Source organism: Platalea leucorodia (genome assembly GCF_965183815.1).
Source record: "Platalea leucorodia genome assembly, chromosome: 30".
NCBI classification, from domain to species: domain Eukaryota; kingdom Metazoa; phylum Chordata; class Aves; order Pelecaniformes; family Threskiornithidae; genus Platalea; species Platalea leucorodia.
In genome coordinates this window covers 243459-263491 of record NC_138852.1, presented here as the reverse complement: position 1 = coordinate 263491, position 20033 = coordinate 243459, and the positions used below count along the sequence as shown (strand labels likewise).

The following is a 20033-nucleotide window of genomic DNA, read 5'->3' as shown; positions in this document are numbered from 1 at the left end:
CCTTCCCAGAGGCTTCTCTTCCCCAGGCTGAACAACCCCAACTCTCTCAGCCTTCCCTCACAGCAGAGGTGTTCCATCCCTCTGATCATTTTCGTGGCCCTCCCTAGATTCACTCCAACAGGTCCATGTCTATCCTGTACTGAGTGCTCTGGAGAAAAATTAGAAAAAACTTATTTTTTTCACTAATTTTCCAGGAGAAAAGAATTGCTTGGGGGGTATTATGAATGTGCATAAATATCTGATGGGAAGGAATGAAGACAAGGGAGCCAAACTCTTCTCGGTATTAACCACTGTCAAGACAAGGGCTGATGGACACAGATAAAAACACATGACATTCCCTCTGAACCCAAGAAAACACTTTTTCACTGTGAGGGTGGTCAAACACTGGAACAGGTTGCCCAGAGAGGCTGAGGAGCCTCCATCCATGGAGGTTATCCAGACCCACCTAGGACAAGGTCCTGAGCAACCTGCTCTAGCTGACCGTGTCTCAGCTGGGGAGTTGCACTTGATGAACTCCAGAGGTCCCTTCCAATCTCAACATCTCTGTCATTCTGTGAGTGTGAAGGAGAAAAGTAAGATGGAAAGAAATGAACAACACATAGTCTTGACGGCAAACACAGTGGGATCCTGTGGAGAGGGCCCACGCTGGAGCAGGGGAGAAGTGTGAGGAGGAAGGAGTGGCAGAGATGTTCTGTGCTGACCATAACCCCCATCGCCATCCCCCCAGCTCCTCTTGGGGTTGGGGTGGGTAGAAGAATTGGGAGCAATGGAGTAATTTGAGCCTGGGAAGAAGGAGTGGGGTGGGGAAGTGGTCTTGAATATTTTTCCTATGCTTTCTCTCTATCTGAATCTCTTTTAATTGGCAATAAATTCAATTGATCTTCCCCAAGTCAACTCTTCTTTGCCCATGTCAGTAATGAGTAAGTGATCTCCCTGTCTTTATTTTGATGCATGAGCTAGTCCACCTTATCTTCTGCCTTTGTCCTTTTGAGCTGGAGCTGTGAGTGAGCAGCCGGGTGGGTGTCTGGCTGCTGGCCAAGGCTAACGCACTACAGGACCAGCACAGCAGGACTGCTGTGTCCAGCCTGGGGCTCAGCAGCACAAGGAAGATCCTGACAGAATGAAGCAAGTCCTGCAGAGGCCGGAAGGATGGCTGGGGCCTGGAGCACATAATGGAGAAGGAGAGGCTGAGAGAGCTGGGTTTATCAGAAATCCCTCAGAGCCAAACACCAGAGCAAGGACCCAGGCCAGCTGGGGAGATCTCAGTCAATGGAGATTTTCAAAATTCGTTGAGACAAGCACCTGATTGAGCTGGAGATGTCTGAGAAGAGGCTTGGCTGTGAGTCCAGCTGTGGCAAGAGCTGTGGGACTTGGTGTGTAATGGCTGTCAGTAGGAAACTCGTTTCCTTTTGATTAATAATGGCAGTGGAGTTGGGTATCACTAAGCCCCAGAGAAGGATGGGGGTGACCATGCAGCAAAGGTCCTTCCTCAGGGCTGGGGTGTATGGCCAGAGATGGAAATGGCCGGTGGGTGGGACTGGTCTGGGACAAATTCCTGCAGCAGCTTCCCCAGGGTGTCCTGGAAACATGGCACAGACCAGGCCCCTCTCTTCTGCACCTTTGATGTCTTGCTTCCTTCACCATGACACCTGGCTCTGCACTGGGAGTGCTGGCTGCCCCTACCCTGCACACTCACACACCTTAGCTCTGCACTGGTGTTTTTCTCTCCCGGGCTCTTTCCAGCCCAGCCCAGCCCCTCCCCACCTCTCCCCCCCTCCCCTGCCCTCTCCCCAGCCCAGCCCAGCCCAGCAGAGCAGCCCAGCCTGGGCTGGCTCCATGGCACTGCCCAGCGCAGGCTGCTGCAGAGCTCTGGGCACTCACCCCACACCCCCAGCCCCTCTGAAGGCTGCAGCAGGTGCTGGGGGGGCAGACAGCAGGGTTCAGGCTCCCCATCAGCCCCACGGCTGGTGCTGGTTCCAAGGGCATGAGGAAGCAGAGGCTAGGCACTCTCTGGTTCTCCTGAATTCATCTTGTAGGTGATCCCCAGCCCCGACTGAATTTGCCCCCTCCTCTGCTCCCACCAGCCCCACTCCCCAGGACAGCACCAGAGTCCTGGCCCTGGTGGTTCTCAGGCAGCTCCTGTAGCTCTCCACTCTCCCCTCCCTGTGCCTGCTGAGTCCCCTCTTACTCCCATGGCACTGCAGAGTCCTTTTTCGTGCATGCTTCGATTTACTGCTTTACTTCTGGGGCACTTCACCTCTGAGGGTGTTTCACCTTCTGAGTCTGTATTCATTCCAACCCCAGGGCACGTGGGAAGTCCCCCTCCTCTCCTGACCCATCCAAATTCATTTCTAGAGAATCTGGTATATGCCATGAGTCCTGTCATACATGAAGCAACCTGAGGAGATAATGGGGAGCTGATGGACCATCTCCCCTGCCATTGGACACCAAGAAGAGAGCCTTTAAAAGCAGAACTTTTGATCCAATGGAACTCAACATTATCATGAGCTTAGCCCCAAAACCACTGAGAACACAACGAGAACAGAAACAAATTCCTTGGACATTTTCTTGGCACTGCACCCAAGAGATCTCCTTTAATTGAAGAGCTGCTATTGGACAGGCCACATGTGACACAGTGTTGTGCAAGGGTCAGGCACAACAGGATCAAACCTCCATAGAAGCAGTAGAAACCCAGCAAATTATCTCTAAGTAGAATTATCACAGGAGAAAAAAGCAGAACTGTGGCCGAAGATAAACTCTGGGAAACATGCAGAGGAGGGGAGGCAGGTTATTGTCAGGGAAACATGATTTATTGGGCCCGTTTCCATAGGACATTTTTTATTTCCTTGTTCCTCATGCTGTAGATGAGGGGGTTCACTGCTAGAGGCACCACCGAGTACAACACTGCCACCACCAGATCCAAGGATGGGGAGGAGATGGAGGGGGGCTTCAGGTAGGCAAACATGGCAGTGATCAAAAACAGGGAGACGACAGCCATGTGAGGGAGGCACATGGAAAAGGCTTTGTGTCGTCCCTGCTGTGAGGGAATCCTCACCACGGCCCTGAAGATCTCCACATAGGACAGCACAATGAAAACTAAACACACAAAGTCCACAAAGAGACCAAACATAATAAGCCCAACCTCCCTGAGGTAGGAGTGTGAGCAGGAGAGCTTAAGGATCTGAGGGATTTCACAGAAGAACTGGTCCACAGCATTTCCATTGCAGAGCAGCAGTGACAATGTATTGGTAGTATGCAGGAGAGCATAGAGGAACCCAGTGCCCCAGGCAGCTGCTGCCATGTGGACACAAGCTCTGCTGCCCAAGGAGGGTCTCGTAGTGCAGGGGTTTGCAAATGGCAACATAGTGGTCATAGGCCATGATGGTGAGAAGGCAGAACTCTGCTGAAATAAAAAATGCAAACAGAAAGAGCTGGGCAGCACATCCTGCGTAGGAGATGGCCCTGGTGCGCCACGGGAAATTCGCCATAGACTTGGGGACAGTAGTGGAGATGGAGCCCAGGTCAAGAACAGAGAGGTTGAGGAGGAAGAAGTACATGGGGGTGTGGAGGTGGTGGTTGCAGGCTACGGCGGTGATGATGAGGCCGTTGCCCAGGAGGGCAGCCAGGTAGATGCCCACGAAGAGGCAGAAGTGCAAGAGCTGCAGCTCCCGTGTGCCTGTGAATGCCAGGAGGAGGAACTGGGTGATGGAGCTGCCGTTGGACATTTTGTCGCTCTGGGCATGGGGATCTGTTCAAGGAGGTAAAAGAAGTGAAAAGTTATGGCAGACTGCTTTCAGAAAAATCTATTCAATTTCTTATAGGATCCCCCCAAAGAGCCTTTCACTTTTCAGGAAGAGCTTTGGTGAGCTCTGGTCGGTGCTGGCTGAGTGTGCCCCAGGGAGCAGAAGGCTCTGCTGGGGGCTCTGCAGGACTCAGTCCTGCCCTACAGCAATAAGGAAACAGGAACTTGGGGTGATCTCAGACGTGATATCAAAGAAATTTCAGCATTGTGGCTCCCAATGTGTGGTTGAATGCAGCAATGCCTGGCATTTCTGCTGCACTGCAAGGGAAACCTTGTGGGTGCTGAGACTGGGCACAGGGACTGTCCCTTAGTGCAGAGTGAGGACAGCCGCTCTGTCCATCAGCCCTGCTCTCAGCTGCCCTGTGCTGGCAGCTCTTCCACCTGGAGGACTATCGCACTCGGGTGTTCCCCCAAAAGAAAGAGGCCAGTGCTGGGAGCAGAGGAATCCAGTTTCCCAGTGCAAATCTCCAACCCCCTCACCCCATCCCATCGTACCTGTGGAGGATCTCAGCTCTGCCCTCCCAACCAGGGACACAGAGGGCTCATTACAGCTGCCCACATGCAGTTGCCCAACAGCGTTTCAATGGCCTTAGCACCGAGGTGTCTCTCCATGGGGCTCCTGCAAAACACAGAGATGCCCTGGGAGAGCTGTGCCCTACGGGAGGGCAGCCTGCAGCCCAGCAGGACCTCCCAAGGACAGAGTCAACTCTCCTGAATTTGTTATGTCCTGAAGGGAGGGTGAGATCCCTGCCAGCTGCACACACTGCAGTACCCAGAGCCCCACAGGTGAACAGGGTGCGAGCTGGGTGCTTTTCCTCCATGGCCATATGTGCATGACAGCACACGCAGTGTTGGTGTCTGAGCTGCACTTGAATCCTCAGACCCCCCCACCGGTGAGTGTAACAGTAAGAAGAAGGGCATCAGGGAGAAGAGGAGAACATGCCAAAGGAGCCCTGCCAAGGGAGGCAGGAGAGGGAGACACAGTCAGACCCTTGACTTTTTCTCCTCCTTGATGGTCAGGCTGATGGGAAGGAAAGTCATGGCCAAGTCCCCATGCCATTAAGGGCAGAGGCTGTGCTGTGTGAGTGAGGAGACCAGGGGATTGCTCCAGGGAAAGCATCAGCACTGCAGGGGATGGCAGGGAGAGGCCTGAATCCCTCCTCCCACAGCATTTCTGGCAGCAGGTCTCTCTTCCTTCCTGCCCATGGCTCTGCTGCCTGCAGCTCTTCTTGTGCACCACCTGTTCGTCTGTGCCCACATCTCCTGCCTCTCCATGCTCACAGAGCCCATCCCGCCCGCTGTGTGCTCAGCTCTGTCCTGCAGAAAACTCCTGGCAGCAGGGCACTGTCCAGGGGCATCTCTGTGTGTTCCCATTAGGAGAACTCCTAATGGGAATTGGGGTCTCATTGCCTATTCCGGAGCAGAGAAGTAAATTCCCATCTCCAGGTGCACACCCAGCCAACCAAGAGAACACCACTCAAAGCAGAGATTTCTTTCCTTTCAGGCAATCCCCTGCCTTGCCATCCATCTTTAAAACGACCCTCTGCAAATGTCCTCTGGGTGATGTAGAAGTCTGAGCAGCCCTGACCCACGCTGCACCCTCTGGACAGCAGAATGATCCTGCCCTGCCTGGAGTCCCTCCTTCCACACAGCTTTTTCCCACATTGTCGTGGAAAACTCCCTGGGCAGGCTGGGTGCTGACCCTGGCAGGCGACAGAGTCCCTGCCCCAGCACACAGGCCCCTGGTGTGCAGGGACCCTGCTCTGAAGGACAGCCCTGGGCACCCACAAGTGTGCACTGATCTTCAAAACCCTAGAAGGGAGCTGTCATGCCCTATCCTTCCTACGGCACACAAGGAGGTCATCTTTGGCAGCACGTCCTCCTCCTCTACACTAGAAAACTGTGAGAAGCCTCCTGAAAGATCCCATAGGCTGTGGGATGTATCAGCTTTTGGAGATCCCTCCAGGAACACCAGCTACATTGTGCTGCACCCAGAGACTTACCATGTAGAGGGCTGTGAAGATCTCTCCCATGCAGTGAGCTCTCAGCATCCTCCCACTCCACACTGCCTTACAGTTTCTGTGTGTCCTCTTTGCCTCAGTCTTCCCCAGCAAGGTCTCCCAGGCCTCTGTGACTCAGGGCAGGACTCTGGAGGAGATCAACCAGCAGTGGATGGGGATCAAGTCAGGGATCACTTGAGCAAATGCTTCCCAGTGTATGGGACAGGAGGGGGAGCATCGCAGGGAGCTGAGTGAGCAGGCCAATGGCACAGTGAGGCCACTCTCCAGCATCCTTCAGAGGTCAGGGAGTCTGTGGGAACGCCCTGACAATGGGGAAAATGCAAACATTGCAAACACTTTTCTAGAATGCCCAAAGGATGCACAGAAGAGCAAATGGCTGTGCCCCAGACCGTGTTCACTCAGACCCCATTTCTGGGTGTCTGAACGAGAAGGGGACTGGATTTACCCAGGGGAGCTTGTCTCTCGCCATCCTCTTTGCTTTCTCTGCTGAAAGGACAGGATTGCAGGACCCAGGGAGAGCAGTGGTTGTCTTTTGACCTGGAAGTCAGTGAACTTTTCAACATAACGCACCCTCAATATTCTCATGCCCAACTTAGGATATTGTGGTCTGCCTCAGTGGATAAGTAGATGGGTAAATAACCAGATGGATGGTCAGGCTCAGAGGAACGTGGTCAATGTGTGGTACTGTGCCTGGAGGCATCTAGCTAACAGGGTCCTGCAGGGGTCTGTCCTTCCACTGGCTGTGTTTAACGTGTTTTTAATGACCCAGAGGAGATAAGAGAGTGCTTTTTCATAACATTTGTAGAAGGCAGCACATTGAGGAGAGCAGACACTACAGTGGAGGGCAGGGTGGCCATCCCAAAGGACAAAGACAAGCTGGAGTGATGAGCCAACAGGAACCTCAGGATAGCCAATAAGTTGTGCCCTTGAGGTCGACTAAGCCCATGCAATGACATAGAGCAGGGACTGTCCAGGTGGGCAGCAGCTCTGTGGGAAAGGCTTTGGTGGTCCTTGGGTTGCATTAGGCAAAAGAGGAGCAATCAGGAAAGAAGGCCAACAGCATCCTGGGCTGTAGGAGCTGGAGCACAGCCAGTCTGCTGAGCAGTTTAGACACCATATCCAGAACATTTTCCTAGGTTTTGACATCCCACAATGCCAGAGAGACCTTGACATAGTGGAACCAGTTCAGTGAAGGGCCACCAAGGTCAGTAGGGTGGGAGAACTTGTACTGTGAGAAGAGGCTTAGAGAGCTGCGCTTGTTCAGACAGGAGTAGAGAAGATCTTGTGGGAAACATGCAGCAGCATTTCAAGGTTCCCAGGAAGATGGAGTCAGGCTCATGTCCATGACACTAGGACAAGAGGCAATGGGCTGAAACAAGAGAGGGTCAGGCTAGAGAGAGGGAGAAATTATTCCAGCATGAGGATAGTCAAGTGCTGGAAGCTGTTTCCCAGGGAGCGTGCACTGGCTCTGTCCTGGACTGTGACCAAGATGTGTTTGGATAAAGGCCTGAGTACTCTGTCTGAGCCTGCTTTGAGCAGGAGGTTGGTCCAGACACCTCCCGAGGTCCCTTCCATCCTGAATGATGCTGTCCTTCCTTCCCCTTCATGTTTTCCAATTCGGGAGAGCTCTCAGGTTCTCCCTGACCCCAGGAGTCATTCACATCAGGTTCAGGGCTGCTTCACAGGTGTCCCCAAACAGCCCTGACCACATCCTTTGCTTCCCTTCTCATTTGCCCAAAGCCTCTTCTCTTTTCCTATCCTTATACCCTCCAAGAATAACAGCCTACTGTGTTAATCCTTTCAGATCCAGTTGCTCAAGAAATGTCAGCATCCACGTACAGAGTCTACAAATGAGCCTGGCATTGAAGCCATCATTGTGGAAAGAGACCAGAGGCATGTGACCAGCTCCTTGAATCCAGGAATTGGTATGCCATGCCTCCTGAGATTCCCAGGAACACCTGAACTTGAAGTGCAGAGAAGTGTGAGTCCTCTTTAGGTGTCCGGGAGACAGGGAGAAGAGAGCACACTTCAGGTACCCAAATGCCATGACAGTGCGCAGACCATCCTTCCCTTGGCCTCTGGCATCCCATTTCTTGAGATGCAAAGCTGGTGAGATTTCTGCGGATGATGCACCAATAATCCACCAGGTGTTTCTGTGATTTCCCTAAAAGCAGCAGTACCTTTTTTTTGGTTTTTTTTTTTTTTTTTTAAAAAAAAGACAACTTTTCCCTAAGAGATGATGAAAAAGCCTTGTCATGGTCCAGAAAGCTCACCATGAGCCCTGGAGGCAGCGAGGAAGATTACAAAAAGCACCAGGAAGATCCAAAGTGCTGAATGCCTCTTCTGAAGAGTGAGTGGCCCTGAGCAGCAGTGATTGGCCATGTGTAGGTCTGGGAGAGAGGTCGGGGGATGTCAGTGAGAAAGGAGAGGGGTGGCTGATGGCTTCTGCGAATCCTTAAAACCATGTCTGAAACCAGCAATGGAAAGCAGTGGATGTCTGATGGTGGAGGAGGAAGAAGAAGTTTGTCCTGGGAAGATGGCAGGAAGGAAGGCCCCTCCTGTGCAAATCAGGGATGCTACAGGCATTTCCATCGCATGTGCATGGCTCAGCCTGACAGATGGGGAACGCCCACTGCTTGGGGTGTCTGTGCTCACTCATGCCCCATGAGCTGACCTGGCTCTCCTCCCCTCCTTCACTCCTCAGACTTCAGTGGATATCAGGAAACCTCCCTGAGCCTGAAGGATGCACAGCCTTCCTGGGGTGAGGTCCCACCACTGCAGGGGAAGAGGAAGGGTTGGTGAGACACATGGGCACGCAGGGAGAGAGCAGTGCAGGTGCAGCAGTGAGTGCATTGAAGGCAGGAAGAAGACTTGACATGTCGGGGGCTGTCATGCTGAAGTGAAATAGGTTGAGTCTTGATTTGGAGGCAGCAGCAGGAGGAGGATGGGCAGCTGAGTGCTGGGATGGGGAGCTAAACAGAGGATTCTAGCATGTCTGGGCCTTGGAACTCTTGGGTGAGAAAGGAGCACTAGCAAGGCTTTGGAAGAAACAGGATGGGTTGTGGGGAACTCAGAGGCATGGGCAAATGCTCAGAAACACAGAGCTTGGTGCTGGAAGCAAGGAAGCAGGCACAGGCACAGGTCAGTGCAGCTGTGGTAGAGATGGCCAAGGGCCTTGGTGGGGCTTTGACACCCCAACAGAACTGGGACCCTTGTCCACTCAGCTTTGGCTTCTGTCTCTTCCACTGAGACCCATGAGAGGACATGAGGTCCTTACAGCTCCAGCGCCTCGTTGCCTCCTCCTCACCCACCCTCCATAGAGCCTGGCAGGTGTCCTACCACTGACCTGCACCTGCCATCACACACTCCCACATCACAATTTCCCCAGGAAGAGCCCGGAGCATCACAAGAGGGAAAGGATCCCCCTCTGCAGGGGATGGGGGTCAGGGCTTGGCCATCCTGCTTGGTGAAGCACACCAAGGGCTTTCACAGTGAGAAAACACCTCACATCGAAATTTCCTTCTGTGCCAAGTGCCTGTGACTTCATGTCTCCACCAGCCCCCAGGGACAGGAGCCTTGTCTGCTCATTCCCTACATGGTCTCTTTACTGACAGACTGCAGCAGGGCCTGCTAACACTCTCCGAAACCTTCAGCTGTGATGTTTTTACTTCTCTGGAGGCTTGGTCAGTCTTTCAGGAGCTGCAGTTTAGGAACTCGGCACCAGAGGGCTCATTGCGACACAAAGCACCACAAGGAGCCAATTTTGGGCATAACTTTCCTTTAGTCGTCAATTCTTATGTGGCTTATCAGAGAGATTTCAGGAGTGTGGTCACAGTGAAAAGACGTCAAAGCAAAGAGGCAAAGTGAATCAAATGCTTGATTTAGAATAGCCAGTATGCATGAATCCCAACGTACTTGGGTTACAGGAATGTCTTCAAGCAGAGTCTGCACCATTGAGACCCATGGGGATGGACTGGCACAGCCAGCCCCAGCAGGGGGAATCCCCATCTGCTAGGCTGAGGCATGCATCTATAAGCTCATTTTGCTTTTGCTACCCATCCCTGCAAGTCTCAAGCCTATGGGAGCTTTGGCTTTGGCATCCTCCCTACATCCTGGGGCAAGGTTTCTCAGTTCCTCCTATGCAGCTTACCCTGTTACCAGCTCCTGGGTGCTGCCTTTTTGCCCTGGGGCTCCGTCAGCTCAGGCAAGCAGCCTCACAAGATGAATGGTTTTCTTTATGGGAACTCGGAGAGATCATTCTTGTCCTTGGAAGAGTCTGTTCTGTAATGCCTGTCAGATTTCCTGAGCTCCTTCACCCTTCAGAGCTGCTCCCCATGGCACCACTTGTATCAGTCCCCGAGCAACTCAAAGTCTTCTTCCGTGGAGTCCACCAGCCTGTGCTCTGCTGCTGGTCTTCTTTTGACATCTGGGACCCCACTATTTCCTGGTCACAACAGCTGAGGCAGACACTGATGATCACATCCCTGACCAGCTCTTCCTTGTTGGCCAGGACCAGATGCAGGTGAGCATCATCCTTGTTGGCCCACTTGGCAGCTCTGCTAAGAAGTTGTCCCAAGATCCTTTACAGTGCTGGCACCCTGTTGCTTTGCCTGGCCAATGAATGCCAGGGCACTTACAGCTCCCCATAGAAACCTGTTCATTAGCCTGGAGACTTGTTGTGGTTGCTGTCAGAAGACTTTTTCTGCCTACTCTGCCTGATCAAGTAGCTGGTAACTGCCAAGACACTGGCACCCTTACTGGCACTCTTACTGAGGGTCTAGAGCACAAGTCTTATGAGGAGCGGCTCAGGGAGCTGGGGTTGGTTAGCCTGGAGAAGAAGAGGCTGAGGGGCGACCTTATTGCTCTCTACAACTACCTGAAAGGAGGTTGTAGTGAGGTGGGGGTCAGCCTCTTCTCCCTAGTAACAAGTGATAGGACGAGAGGAAATGGCCTCAAGCTGCACCAGGGGAAGTTTAGTTTGGATATTAGGAAAAACTTCTTCACCAAAAGGGTAGTCAGGCATTGGAACAGGCTGCCCAGGGAAGCGGTTGAGTCTCCATCCCTGGAGGTATTTAAAAGAAGGGTAGATGTGGTGCTCGAGGACATGGTTTAGTGGGGGACTTGGCAGTGCTACGTTAACGGTTGGACTCGATGATCTTAAGGGTCTTTTCCAACCTCAATGATTCTATGATTCTATGACTCCTTCTCTCATCCTCACTCACACAAGCTAACTCAACCTGTTGCCCATCTCATAGAGGAGCTCCATATATCTGAGCTGCTCCTTCACACAGGGGGCATCCCCCACCCTCACCCTCCCTGCCACTCCTAAGCCTCTGATCTGAGGCCCCTTTCTGTGGCCAGTGGAGAGAGATCTGTTAAGTGGTGAGCATACGGTCACCCACCTTAGGAGATCATGAATCATGAAAGGGAAATGTTTCTCTTCCCCGGGTAGCAGGAGGAACCAAGAGGAGGTGATTTGGGAGGGATTCATCTCAGACAGCTGTAAATGTCTCCACAGAAGCCATTTGCAATTAGTCAGTCTCATCAATCAAAAGAAAGAGGTACTTTCAAGGTAAAATTTGTCTGAGCTGACTAAGACTGGTTTTGTCTTCAGGTCACTGGCAACCTACAGAACAGGTGCTAACCTCCTGGCTGTACAAAAGAAAGAACTGGTTTGAAGTGCAGCAGAAGAGTTCTTTGTTCCTTTAATAAAGTCCTCAACGTGAACTGGGATGCTTCTTTTCTTTATTTATGTGCATTTTCAATTTAGTCGCTAAAAAAAAAAAAAACAAAAAATAAATTCCATTATTCATCCTGCTCAATTGCCAGGGAGGTGGACAGTTATTTAGGGGACTTCTATCCACTTAAGGAAGTGTGGTATTTGCTGTCCACATCCATTACAGGGAGGAGATGCTGGTCCTCAGGCCATGCTGCTCATAGCGCACCACTTCCATGTCTCCTGGGTCTCGTCTGGCCCCATGAGCATTCCCTGCAGCCCAGACACATAGTCCTGTACTTCTGTGTTTCATCCACCCCGAGTACATGAAATCAAGTGAGGTCTGTATGGTGTGCTTTGTTTTGTTTTGTAGGCTGCCAGTAAGGATGTTCTGCATTCACGTGTGGTGTGAAATACAGTTTGGTGTCTGCGTAGACTAGAGGAAGCAGCGCCTGGCACAGCCTTGTTCCTACGCCTTGTAAGGAAGAGCTCTTGGAGGGAGCTGTGCCTTAACTCTAGGGAGCACTTTCCTGAAGGAACGATGCCCACAGCTGCACCCAGCCCTTTCCCTGGCGTGAAGGAGGTGGATAAGGTGATCAGTCTGGAGAACATGCCGTTAGAGCAAGACAAGGGCCTCAGGTATTTGCTGCCTAGAGGTACCAGTGGGTCAAACCTAAGCTATCTACCCAAAAATACGAGAGCCATTGATGCACAAGTGGCTGTGGGCAGGATTTATCACAATAACATGCCTGAAACAGCTAAACTAAATCATCACCTGTGATTTCAAAATCTCTTCACTGAAGAAACATTGGTGGCATTCATTGCCAGCTTGGATGGGATAGGATCCATCTCCCTAACTTAGGCATTTCAGCCTACACTCATCCATCTTAGTTTTCTGTATTAGTAATACATGTGCCAGCTTGATGGAACCGTTTATGTATTTCAGTGTTTCCGTGGCTTGGCAGGGAAGTTATTTATTCAATGCAAGAAAACTCTCTCAGTTCAAATGCAAAGAAATCTCTCACATTGCATGACAATCCCATATTTTCACGTAATTGAAGGAGCAAATCATGGTTTTGATCCTCTTTCCAAAAGAGAATATTTTTCTTGCGAATCATGAGTGAAAAGTAATCCAGGAAAATTACAAAATGGCAACACTGTGGCAGGGATTAGAGGCGATGTTTCTGTTTACTTTTGGAGAGATCTTAAGGTACAGTTGTAACCCTCGTGTCTTCAAAGGATGACCCCCGCTGAGCAAGAGTCCCTCGCTTGTGCAAATCACCAGACGTTGCCCAGCACGTGGGTCAGTGCACCTGGCATTAGGTATTGAAAAAAGCTGCCAAGCCTGTGCTAAGTACAGTTCCCCTGAGGTGCTATAGACCTCTATAGGAGGAGATGACACCGTCCTCTGTACTGCTCCTTCCTCCCCACTGTCAAAGGAGACCAGGCAATGAACTCATCATTTTAGACATTGCAGTCATAAAAGTCTATGTTGGAATAAGTTAATCCCCCTGAATTTGCTAGATCAGCTGAAGTACTGGGTGTGGGAGCATTGCGTCAAGGACTGGACATTTACTTCAGCAGACCTGATCTGGAGACAGCTGCCTTGTTACTCAAAACTACATTTCTGACCAATATTCAAGATTTTGCACCAAAGCGGAAGAGAGGTAATCCGAGGCAGTTAAACTGGACTTGATTTCAGGCATGTTTTTGTTCTAACCAGGAGGTTAATGGAGATGTAAGCGCCACTTGGTAGAGAAATAAAGCCTTTATTCTTCTTTTCATTGTGTTCCACCTCTTTTCTGTCATTTCCTAAAGATGAAGAGGTTCAACAAAGATCTGCCACCAAAATAATCAGGAAACCAGATTTAGAAGCAAGGAGAAGTTGCATCAGGACTGGAGGAGGGTGAAGCTTATTGAGACTTGGGTGTGCCATGGAGGGCTGAAGCCCTCTGCTTGTTGCTTTCTGTCTCGGTTTCCACACGTAGAAAATGCCATTGTGGTATTCACCAGGGTTTGTAAAGTGCTTGTAGGTCATTTGAAAGGCATTGCTAGGTAAGGCCTTCTTATGGTGATGTATTGCAGGAGAGAACCTGGTGTGATACTCATTTCAGGAAACTTTACACTGCTAAGGAAGAAAGGTCTCATTCCTGCAAATATGTCATCATCATGTGTTTGTCCTCCCCACCCCTGTCCCCTTTCAAAATCCACTTACAAAAACTCTTCTTAGATGGAAAAGTGTTTCCTGAAGATGATCACCCTTCTCTGCAAGCGTGCCTTGAGAGCATCTTCCATCATCTGGTTCCTCAGGCTGAAAAGAAAGGCACTCGTCAAAGGAGTTACCACTGTGTTGAGAAGGACCACTGCCTTGTTGTAGGTAATGTGGTGACTTGAAGGCTGGACATACATGAATGTGCAGCTGTCGTAGCCCAAGATGACAATGGTGAAGTGAGAGGAGCATGTAGAGAATGCCTTGTGCCATGAGGAAGCTGAGGGCAACCTAAGTATGGTGTTAATGATGTAAAGGTAGGGCACTGCTGTCATGCCCAGTGAGCCAAGTAGGATGATGGATGAGGCCATGAAGGTGATCAGCTCAACAATCTGTGTTTGTGCCCAGGACAACTTGATCAAAAGCACGCTGCTGCAGAAGAAGTGGTCAATATGATTGGCATTGCAGAAGGGCATCCTGACAACCAGGACAGTGGAGACCACGGCAGCCAGGAAGCCTGCAGCCCACGAGCCCAAGAGTAGCTGAAGGCAAAGCTGACCATTCATGAGCATTGGGTACTGCAGAGGGTGGCATATGGCCACATAGAGGTCATAGGACGTGAGAGCCAGAAGGACAAACTTGATGTAGCCCAGAAGGGAGTAGAAGTAGCCCTGAGTTAAGCAGCCTGGGAAGGAAATGGCTTTGCTGCCCATCAGCAAGTTTCCTATGGCGTTGGGTATGATGGATGTAGCGATGAAGATGTCCAAGCAGGAGAGGTTACAGAAGAAAAAGTACATGGGTCTGCAGAGGTCTCTTTCAGGCAGAACGAGGGCAATGATGAGTAAGTTTCCCACTAAGATCACCAGGTACGAAGCCAGGAGAGGGATTGCCGTTAGGCGCTGCTGATGGTGGCGGGAGGGGAAGCCCAAGAGAAGGAACTCTGTGACAGGTGTGCGGTTCAACATTTCTGCATCGGAGCTGCAGTGAGCAAGGGCAGATGGTCAGTGGAGGAAACAACGCCTGAGGAGGTTACAAGAAGATGAGACAGAGTGAAAGAATGTAGAAGGACGAGAAAAGGCATTCACGGAGACATTCACACAAAGGCTGGAAGGAAAACAGAAGAGAGGAGAGAATAATCAACCTAGAGCAAGAAGGCCCCATTTTATGCCCTAGGAGCAAATGTAGTATGGGGGTTAGAGCAGGAATCCACCATAAACACGATGCAAGTTATTGTATTTGAGCTCTCTACCCAACAGTCCCTTTACAGGCAGTGGGGAAGAAATAGATGTTTCTCAACCGGTTTTATTCTAGTCTGTTTAAAGGTATCCTTTAGGATGAACTACAATGCATTCTAGTGCAAGATAAAACAGCTCAGCCAAGTGCCTTTAACCTTCTGAACAGGACAGAAAGAGAGAGAAGGCGGCATGAAGATGGTGAGAAATGAAGAGGCGTGTGGGAAGTAAAGGTAAGAAGGCGAGTGAGAGAAGAGGGAAGTTTTATTCCCTGGGAAAGGTTTGGTTTTCAGGGAAAGTCAGAGCCAAAGAGGGAGAAGACAAACATCCCGTGTTTAAAACTAGTCCATTTTCAGGACTGTCCTTCCATCCATGCTTGAACTTTGTCGGGTAGAACAGAAAGCTTTATAAACAGATTCCTCCTCTGTCACTGACAACTTTCTTGCTGAAAAACAGTTTTGATAAACCTTTCTGGCTGTCAGAGGGAAAAAGAAAAGAAGATTTGAAAAGCAGCAGAGAAGAGGGGAACAAACAAAGGAAAAACCTAAGAGCATAACAAGATTTAAAAAGATGGGGGGAGAGGGAGGTGGAGAAGGGAAATTCATTCAGTTGGGGGATAAAAATTACCTTGTAAAGCAAACAAATAAAGAAACTAAACAAACTAATGAGAGACTGAGCCTTCTCTCTCCTGTGGTGTTTGGGGTTTTGTTTCTTTTTCTGTTTTTCTTTTCTTTCCTGTGGAATGAAGCCTGGTTTGGTAAGGAGTTCATCCTTACCAAGTCAAGAATTTATTATCTGAGGGCTTGGAAAGTTTGAATTCTTGGTGCAGCGCTTCTTTCCAAACAGCCTTCCCCTATGCGGGCCATCTCCTTCCTGTCCTGCTGGTTTTGCTCACAAAACCTACACGAGCCTGAAAACCTTAGACCCATCTGGCTCTGTGCAGCTTAGCTGAGATGGGCCAACAAGCCCACATCAAAGGAAGGGGCAGAGATCCTGACACAGGTCTCGCTTCCCGAGAAATATCACAGGGAAAGGAGGAATGTCAAAGGAGGGTAGCAGGTAAGAAGGCAGGCAGGCCAGGAATTAAAAAACAGCCAAATCAATGAAAATCGAGGTGAAATGTGATAAACCACTGACATGAATCTATGATGTGCTGGGAGCATTAGCGGGGGGAAAGAGAAGCCCAGCAGACTCTGTGTGAAGCACCATCTCCTTTCCTCCCACAACCCCTAAAGAACAGTCTATCAGGGCTCCTTTCAAGGCCCTTGTAAAACCTTTGTGGGTGAGCTGGGAATGCCATTTGTGCTGAGGCACTTCCTCCAGACCGAAGGAGTCTCCCATTTTTCTTCCCCTTTTGTGGAGAACATTTCTAAGGCCTTCGGTATGTTCCCCAAGGAGTCATGGCCTTGGGCGCTAAAGGGTTCCTCAGCAGAGCAGCTCTGAGAGGGTGAGGGGAGATTAATGACAGTGATAGCTGGCAGCTAGGTGACCTAATCCCTGCAGAAGTCGAGACCCATTCTGTGAAGTATTCTGTGAGGGAGAAGCACCAAATCTTAACAGGTGCTGTCAAGAGATGTTTAACGGTGAAAGCAGCTTCTGTGGAGTGACTTCCATGCTACCTGCCTTGTCTTTTTGGACAGGATAGGTGGTTTTTAGTGTCAGAGTAATCTCCTTAGTTTTCCTGGGGTTTGTCAATGAAGTTCAGGACACAGTTCAACTTATTGCAGAAATGGGTTTCTAAAGGTAGAGGAGAGGAGTCGATTCCTCTTCTGCACTTGCAAGGGGAGCCCTGACTGACAAGTTGACACCTGGCCTCTTCATTGCAGACCTCTGGGAGATTTGCAGAGATCATTCCTTGCTGTCTAGGGGCCACCTGACTGTCTCCTTCCAGTCCAGAAGGAAGCCGATGTCCTGAGGGTTTGGTGCTAAAACTGGCAACATTGTGAAGGCCTCTCTGCCCATCTTAGTGCATCTGAAATAGGACAAGGTATCGCTCTTTGGGTGGAATTGTTCCTCTAAAGCTAAGAGAGAGGAACCTCATTCTTCAAGGCTTTGGGAGTCTCCTCCCTGATGACATGGGAGAAGACTTTCCTTCTCCCTGAGTACAGATGGCCTCTTAGTCCCCCTTTCTCCACAGGGCTCATGAAAATAGGACCTCCTTTGCATTCCGTGTAGGCAGGCCAGCCCCATCCTCTGGCGCTGTCTGGCAGAGCACAAACCTCTGCCCACCATGGACTTCTTCCTGATCTCCCGACTTCGCAGTGGACTGGATGACCCTGCACTTGTCTAAGCCGGGCCCCAGATCACTTCTCCTTCCAACCCATTCTTCATTTCCAGTGCAGGCAGGGGGTGTAGAGCAGGGGCTGATAGAACCCACTGCTCCCTCCATTTCCTCACAAGTCTTCCAGGAAAGATGGACCCATGTCTTTGCACTTCCAGCCAACGTGCCACTTTGTGACGAGCTGGCACACAGAGATGTTTAGCCAGTCTTCCCACATCTCGAGACCCATTTTGACCACAGCACTTTGTTTGCGAAGGGTTGGCAGTAGGGGGAAGTGAAGAATGCGGAGAGTGTGATGTGAGTAATTGTCCATATTACACACATCCACCTGGACTGGAAGAGTGAAACCATGTGCACCACCGAGGGTGATGGTTAATTCACAAGCAGGGTGGCTCCTCTTCTGTGTGAGGCCAGATTGCAGGGATGAGGGGCCCATGAGCGTCCATCACTCAAGACCCAAATGCAGGACCCGAGACTTAGCCCTGTTGGACCTCCTACAGTTGGCCTTGGCCCATCGATCCAGCCTGTCCAGATCCCTCTGTAGAGCCTTCCTACCCTCCAGCAGATCAACACTTCCACCCAACTTGGTGTTGTCTGCAAACTGACTGAGGGTGCACTTGATCCTCTCATCCAGATCATTGATAAAGATATTAAACAGAACTGGTCCCAGTACGGAGCCCTGGGGAACATCACTTGTAACAAACTGCAAACTGGATTGAACTCCATTCACCTCCACTCTTTGGGCCTGGCCATCCAGACAGTTTTTTACCCAGCAGAGAGTAAGTGTGTCCAAGCCATGAGCAGCCAGTTTCTCCGGAAGAATGCTGTGGGAAAGAGAATCAAACGGTGTCAAACACGCAGTTGTGCTGGAGAGCCCTGGCATCTCGCATAGCACTACAGGCCTGTATTTGGCTGTTGAGTAGCTGCCCTGAATTAGGTTAGGCAACGTAGGGATGTCCATGGGCGTTGTGCCATTACAGTCCATGGTGATCTAGTATATGCAGCTGATGGAGAAGATGGCTGATGGCTATGGCAATGGCTACATCTGCCCCCCCGACTACCTCAATAGGCTGCCCTGAACATAAGGAGTAGGGAAAAGTTCAGATGTCCTAAACATGGGCATCTGCTGTTGGCCAAAGGAAGTCCCCACTAAGCTCAAAGATGATGCCTCCAGATGCTTCCCTCTCTCTAAACCGCTGCATTACAGCTTGCAGTTACGTTGGACCACCTCTGGCACCTCAGATGTCACCAGGTGTTTGAGTCTGAGCAGCTCACTCCTTGCCTCCATCCCCAGCAATTACCATGGGAGCTGAGACAAGAGGCTCCCAGGCACCAGGTTCCTATTTTGTGTCCACCTGAACGGAGGCAAGAGGAATCCCACCTCCTGTGGGTTTGTGGCAGCCGCAGGTGAGAGCTGAGGTCCCTTCCACCTCCAGGACTACAAACAAAGGATGAGAAGCCTCAATTGACTCAGCTGAATCCCTTCCCTCAGCAGGGGTAAAGGAGCTCTGTCACTGTCCAGGTTTCCTGTCCCATACCAGAAGTAAGGAAAGGTGATTCTCATGCCCAATTCTCTCTCTCTGATAGGAGAAATTGCTGGAAAGAAGTATCATCTCTCCAGAGGTGGGAGAGGGACCACAAGTTATTTACTTCAGCCTGTTTCCCAGCAGGTTTCCCAGGAGCCCCAGGGACACCTGGAGGGAGCCCAGAGGGGCAGAGAAAGTGGTGCCTTGGGCTGGGCCTCTGCTGCTGAGCTGAGCTGGGCTCCTGGCATGGAGGGAGCTGCTGGCAAGTGGGCAGCCCTGCAGAGAGACAGCTCTGCCCAGGAGCAGCTCCTCTGCAAAGTGCGGCAGGGCTGAGGGCACTGCCTGCAGGCACCGAGGGGTGAGGAGATAAGTAACAGAGAGGTTAAAGGCAATCAGGAGTGGGAGGACAGGTGAGAGCTCACTGTGGGAGAGATCCTCACAGCCCTTGACACGGTAAGTCTCTGGCTGCAGGGCAATGCAGATGGGTTCCTGGAAGTGTCTCTGTGACCTGGCACATGCCACAGCGGATAGGACCTGTCAGGATGGCTCTCCTGGGTTTTCCGGTGTGCAGGAGGAGGTCATGCTCCAGCGCAGGGCTTTCCTGCTGCACCATCAGAGGCACAGGACATCACGACTCTCCTGGAGATGGCTGCAGGGGTATGAAGGCAGGCCTGCAGGCAGGGTGTCCAGGGCTGTTCTTCTGAGCAGTGTCCCTTGTGCCCCAGGGGACTGTGTGCCAGGGCAGGGACTCTGCTGCCTGCCAGGGTCAGTGCCCAGCCTGCCTGCGGTGCTCCCTGTGGGACTGTGGGAAGCTGTGGGTGGAAGGAGCAAGTCCCAGCAGGGCAGGGCAGGGTGCTGCATGGGTCAGGGTTGCTCAGACAGGACATGACGGCTGCCTTCTCCCGGCAGCAGGGATATTATTCCAGGTGTGCATCTGGGGTGCCCAGGGCTGTCCTTCTGAGCAGGGTCCCTGCACCCCAGGGGACTGTGTGCTGGGGCAGGGACTCTGCTGCCTGCCAGGGTCAGAACTCAGCCTGCCCGGGGAGCTCACCGTGGTTCTGCAGGGAGAAGCTGTGGGTGGAAAGACTGACCCTCAGCAAGGCGAGGTCCTTCTGCTGTTGAAACGCTGCAGCATGGGTCAGGGCTCTTCAGACTTCTACATTATCCAGAGGACATTTGCAGAGGGTCATTTTAAAGATGTATGTCAAAGTAGGAGATCAACTGAAGGGGAAGGAGTCTGTGCTCT

At 51.2% G+C, this 20033-nt stretch overlaps 1 protein-coding gene and 1 pseudogene across 2 annotated transcripts; both read right to left on the bottom strand.

The window, feature by feature from the left end:
* Positions 1-2809: 2809 nt before the first annotated feature.
* On the bottom strand, positions 2810-3725 carry LOC309601267 (olfactory receptor 14A16-like; annotated as a pseudogene). The gene has a single exon. The product of its transcript is annotated as an olfactory receptor 14A16-like (transcript).
* Positions 3726-13765: 10040 nt separating this feature from the next.
* On the bottom strand, positions 13766-14713 carry LOC309601266 (olfactory receptor 6T1-like; the record flags this gene model as incomplete). Its single annotated transcript, XM_082334229.1, has 1 exon — positions 13766-14713. The coding sequence occupies one exon, from the start codon at positions 14711-14713 to the stop codon at positions 13766-13768; it is 948 nt and encodes a 315-aa protein (XP_082190355.1).
* Between the last annotated feature and the right edge of the window lie 5320 nt (positions 14714-20033).